The following is a 6,000-nucleotide window of genomic DNA, read 5'->3' as shown; positions in this document are numbered from 1 at the left end:
GTCAGTGATTTCATTATGAAACAATGGAAGAGTCTGACATGTGATCTTAAGCACCAGACTTCACTGTCTCTCTCTCTCTCTCTCTCTCTCTCTCTCTCTCTCTCTCTCTCTCTCTCTCTCTCTCTCTCTCTCTCTCTCTCTCTCTCTCTCTCTCTCTCTCTCTCTCTCTCTCTTCCCCTGTCTTACTCTCATTTCCTTCCTCTCACTCTCCTTGCTAATTAGATAAGATCGGAGATGATGGGCCATTCAGTCTATTTTCAGACCTGAGATCTAAACAAAGATGATGCAGTTAATCTCTATGCTAATTGCACAACACACTTAAATCTTGATATTCTCTGCCGGTCCTTTTATAGTCCTGCTATGGCTTTCTCTAGCCACATGTGACTTACACTCTCTCTCTTGCCCAATTCCCTCTTTCTCTTTCTCTCTCTCTCTCTCTCTCTCTATCTTTTTCTCTCTCTCTGTTCTTAATTATCTGCTTTTGTCTCCTTCTGCCTCCCACTCTCATCTTGTTCACTTTGTTTGTGCTTCTCTCTCTGTCTCTCCACTCTCTCTCTCTCTCTCTCTCTCTCTCTCTCTCTCTTCTGTTGCCACTCTCTCCACTCTCTCTGTCTTTCTCTCTCCCCACTCTCTCACTCATTCTCTCTCTCTCTCTCTCTCTCTCTCTCTCTCTCTCTCTCTCTCTCCGCTCTCTGCCCCCCACTCCATCTCACTGCCTCCCGCACTCTTTCTCTCTCTCCTCCCTCTTTTTCCCTCATGCTGAGGACACGCATGTCTCCTCTCCTAGCGGACACTCCGACGCTCACTCACTCTCCGCCAGCTTCTCCTCCGCGTTTGTTCCCCCCCCCCACCTGTTCTTTTCAGGCGGGAAACTTCTTTCGCGCTGGGGCAAAAACAATGCCCCCCACTCCTGACCACCGCTGAACGGATTAGCCGGCTGTTCTGAGCGCTAATGAGATTTGTCTGGTCGTAGAAGACATGGAAGGCGGTACCCTTATGCCTCTACTCAGGGAGAAGGTTCCCGCTCTGTCCGCTAGAAACGGCACTCTGGCAGCGTGCGAGGAGAGCGTGGCTGGAGGTGTTCACCTGTGAGAGGGGGTTTGGCATCTGTTTATTTATTTATTTATTTATTTATTGATTTTTGTGTGCTTGGCGAGGATTCTCCTGACATGAAGTACCAGAAATACATAACGGTGATGCAGATGGCCATGGGAGTGACTGCCTCCAACAAAGACAACTGCCTCCCTCCAAAGCGACAGCTGTGGTGAGTGCGATCGGTAGAGCGAGAGATCGTAGTGAGTGAGTGAGCGCGTGAGAGGCAGAGTGCAGTCGAGAAGCGGAGACAAAGGAAATAATAGAGAGGATGGAGAGAGGAAGGGGGTTTTGCCCTCAGTGTTCAGTGTTGAACTGTGCAGTTAGTGCTGTTAGTATGTGTTTATCAAGGCGAGCGCAAGTGCGCTGGGCTTCTGTTGTGGTTCTCTCTCCCCCTTTCTCTCTCATGCATTCCTTCCTCTCTCCGCTTTACTTTGTCTCTCTCTCCTACTCTCTTGCACTTTTTCTTTCTCACAGTTCTTTCTCACATTTCTCCCTCTCACTCTTCCTAAACCCGTCGCTCAAAGGTGAAACGGCATCGTTTTGTTTGTGTTTACCTCTTAGCAACTGCATCACCCCCCCCCCCCCCCCCCCCCCAAACCGTGACTCTATACAATTGTTCAATCAAATCGCTGGTAATCCGAGAACAAAGGCTCTGGTCCTGGAAGCTCTGCATGACATCATCGTGGCCCCTCAAAATAAGTGATTAAACCAGACCTGCGTGCAGACGCGCGCTGATGAAGCCCCCAGCGAGACGTGTGTCTTACTCATCACAGTTCAGGGCTTTAGTCTCGACCCTCGCATACTGATCCTCAAGCTCCGCCCACCTGTTGTGATGGAGAACGAAATGAACGGCTGAAGCAGAATGGAGCCAGTGGCAGGGCAGTTATTTCGTTTGCTCGCACGCAGAGCACTTGGTGCCACCTAGATTGTTGTGCTAATGACGGAAGCCCCTCTTTGCTGTCGTGTGAGCTGCTCTCCGGCCAGCGTGTGCTGTCTCTCTTGTGCGCACCACATCCCCCAGCATGTCCATCTCACACAGCTTAAAGTGCTTTGCCTCCACACCGCCACGCCTCCACACTACCACACCTCCATACTGCCACGCCTCCACACTACCACACCTCCATACTGCCACGCCTCCACACTACCACACCTCCATCCTGCCACGCCTCCACACTACCACACCTCCATACTGCCACGCCTCCACACTACCACACCTCCACACCGCCACGCCTCCATACTGCCACGCCTCCACACTACCACACCTCCATACTGCCACGCCTCCACACTACCACACCTCCATACTGCCACGCCTCCACACTACCACACCTCCACACCGCCACGCCTCCACACTACCACACCTCCATCCTGCCACGCCTCCACACTACCACACCTCCACACCGCCACGCCTCCACACTACCACACCTCCATCCTGCCACGCCTCCACACCCACACTCCTCCACACGCCACGCCTACACACCACCATGCCTCCATCCTGCCACGCCTCCACACCCCCACTCCTCCATACGCCCACTCCTCCACACCGCCACGCCTCCACACTACCACACCTCCATACTGCCACGCCTCCACACTACCACACCTCCATACTGCCACGCCTCCACACTACCACACCTCCATCCTGCCACGCCTCCACACCCCCACTCCTCCACACGCCCACTCATCCACACCGCCACGCCTCCACACTACCACACCTCCATACTGCCACGCCTCCACACTACCACACCTCCATACTGCCACGCCTCCACACTACCACACCTTCATCCTGCCACGCCTCCACACCCCCACTCCTCCACACCCCCACTCCTCCACGTCTCCACACCGCCACGCCTCCACATCGCCACGTCTCCACACTGCCACGTCGCCACACCTCCACGTCTCCACACCTCCACGTCTCCACACCTCCACGTCTCCACACCTCCACACCTCCACACTGCGACACAGGCTCTTCAAGCTACTCTGGCTACACAGGCTCCATTTTATCTGGCGCTGTGAATGTTGAGTGTGTTTGATATGGAGCACGTTGAGGGTGTCACGCGGAGGGCTGAAGGTGTGTGTTGTTGTTTGTTCACAGTGTCACAGGGTGCCTCTACACTCCTGCACCCAGCAGCAGTCCTTTTATATTTTTTCCATCTTTTTCCTCCTTTCCCTGCTTGCACCTTAGAAATCAAAATGTGAAAGGTTTTGTAACAGCGGTTACACTTCCATTAAACGCATGTTTGATGTCCTGTGGCTCTCATAAACGGTCTCCTCCTTGACGCCTGGCTGCTCTGAGAACATGTCTGCTCGGATACGTTGAGTTGCAGGATGAGGTGGTTTTAATACTTTAAGGTATTCCTGCCTCATGTTTTTTGTTTTTTCCTCGTGCTCGCTGCTTCCATTAATGGGCAAATCACTGAGAACAGGAACAGGTAGATAGTGGCTGTGTTTATCTGTGTGTTCTGTATCTGCTCGTAAACATCCAGAGAAAACGGATGGTTTTTTTTTCCTTTCTTTTTTTTTTGTCTTGCTTTCTTCCCTTAAGAGAGACACAGAGGTGCCCCCCCCCCCCCCCCCCCTCCACCCCTCCACCCGCCACACGCCGGTCACGTGTGGAACGGGGGATGGGAGGCGTTTGCAGTCAGATGCATCATTACAGTCTTACACTGGAGGCAGGGCTAGTGGCTGCTGGCTGGCTGCTGTAATGACAGACAGGGATGTGGTGAGACAGAACCAACCATTGTGTTTCCCGCTCCGCTGTGTCCGTCTGTCTCTCCGCACGCCCACCTGTCCATCTGTCCTGTCTGTCTCCTGCCACCCCCCATGTGACCTGCCATTGGTCACCATTTGTGTAATGGTGCATGAAACCCGCCCCCTCCAGCGGGCTCCAGCACACACGCACACACACACACACACACACACACACACACACACAATTGTGCACACATACATTAGTGTACTAATGGACACACTTGAGCAAATAGATTCAGTATCCATTCGTGCTAACACGCATATCTGCATGACAATCATTCATACACACACACACTCACCCTCAAACACATACATGCTTGTACACAAACTCATGCTCATACACACAATCTCACTTGTACACACTCACGCTCATACACACACTCCCCAAACGACCCGACAGTAACAATGCAGGATGTCACCAAGACTGTCACGAGTGTCTGTACTTCACACCTCAGAAAATAGGCCACCAAACGCATCCCAGTTTGTTCTCAATCCACAATGCAAATTCGATTGTTACTTCTGTCGATTGTTAGACTGTTACTAATCTGTCCCCAGTCTGTTACGTATTCACTGTCCCCAGTCTGTTACGTATTCACTGTCCCCAGACTGTTACATAGTCACTGTCCCCAGACTGTTACATAGTCACTGTCCCCAGTCTGTTACGTATTCACTGTCCCCAGTCTGTTACATAGTCACTGTCCCCAGTCTGTTACGTATACACTGTCCCCAGTCTGTTACATAGTCACTGTCCCCAGTCTGTTACATAGTCACTGTCCCCAGACTGTTACGTATTCACTGTCCCCAGACTTTTACGTATTCACTGTCCCCAGTCTGTTACATAGTCACTGTCCCCAGACTGTTACGTATTCACTGTCCCCAGACTGTTACGTATTCACTGTCCCCAGTCTGTTACGTATACACTGTCCCCAGTCTATTACACAGTCACTGTCCCCAGTCTGTTACATAGTCACTGTCCCCAGACTGTTACATAGTCACTGTCCCCAGACTGTTACATAGTCACTGTCCTCAGACTGTTACGTATTCACTGTCCCCAGACTGTTACGTATTCACTGTCCCCAGACTGTTACGTATTCACTGTCCCCAGTCTATTACACAGTCACTGTCCCCAGTCTGTTACACAGTCACTGTCCTCAGTCTGTTACACAGTCACTTTCCCCGGTCTGCTACTTAGTTGATGTCTTTGGTTTATTACCTTGATCTAATAACAATTTATTATTGCTCTTGTTGTGTTCATTAGTCACTCCCCCGATCCTGCTGATTCATGGACATGGCAGCAGGGGGCGGTGGTTGGTTTGAGCGCAGATGTCCACCCACATGGTATGTCTGTATAGATTGCAGAGGTACGCGGCTGGGTATAGCTGTTATTCAGAAGTTGATTTTGCTGTTTTTGTAGATAACAAGCACAGATTGCAGGTGCTGCTGGTGTAAACGTGATGATTTTTATGAAATTTTGTTTTCGTGAGCACACAGATAAAACAAATATTGCCACATGTGAGTAAAAGAGCTGTGTGTGCGCTTGTTTCGCGTTATAAATAACTTCTCTGATTCTGTATGAAATCATTGGTATGATTAGTAGAGGAATGTGTAGCTGTAAAAATGAAATTAAAAACTTTTCAGTTTTCAGATGGATATAAAGTTCACGGTCTCTGCTGGGTGGCACCTCAAGTGGGTTTGGAAACCAGTGGGTGCTGGGTGGTGCCAGCCTTTGACTGGATACTAAAAATGAACAGGAACAAGATGACATTTACACTTACATTTACATTTTTGGCATTTAGCTGAAGCTCTTATCTAGAGTGACTTACAAAGTGCTTTGTCATCCACTCCTAGAACTCCTAGCCAATACAGTAGGTCAGAGTCAGATATACTGTAGAATGAGAAAACTGCTAAAATACAGGAAGGCCTCAATACAGTATTACCCCTTAAATATATTTGCTGAGTGTCTCCAGGTGAGGGTGCGTGAGGGTGTAAGAACTGATACACCCTCATTGGGTGAAATACTGAACATGACATCACGGAGTCACTAATGCTCCGTACCCAGCTGTGATCATCTGTTAATCGATAGTGAGTGAGTAGGCCCATGTGGCCAAGCTAACCTGAAAGCCTCCTCTGGGTGTACTGCCCTCGCACACACAAATGTTC

At 50.3% G+C, this 6,000-nt stretch overlaps 1 protein-coding gene across 1 annotated transcript in view; it reads left to right on the top strand.

Moving 5' to 3' along the window:
• Positions 1-759: 759 nt before the first annotated feature.
• Positions 760-6,000, top strand: part of tjp1a (tight junction protein 1a) — a 97,642-nt gene continuing 92,401 nt past the window's right edge. The window contains exon 1 of the mRNA XM_076983231.1: positions 760-1,264. Coding sequence (XP_076839346.1) covers positions 1,170-1,264 — 95 coding nt within the window. The 5' untranslated portion in view covers positions 760-1,169. The remainder of the gene's footprint in view (positions 1,265-6,000) is intronic.

The sequence above is a fragment of the Brachyhypopomus gauderio genome, chromosome 1 (genome assembly GCF_052324685.1).
Source record: "Brachyhypopomus gauderio isolate BG-103 chromosome 1, BGAUD_0.2, whole genome shotgun sequence".
Taxonomy (NCBI): domain Eukaryota; kingdom Metazoa; phylum Chordata; class Actinopteri; order Gymnotiformes; family Hypopomidae; genus Brachyhypopomus; species Brachyhypopomus gauderio.
The sequence above is the reverse complement of the archived record's forward strand: the minus strand, read 5'-3'. Positions and strand labels throughout refer to the sequence as shown.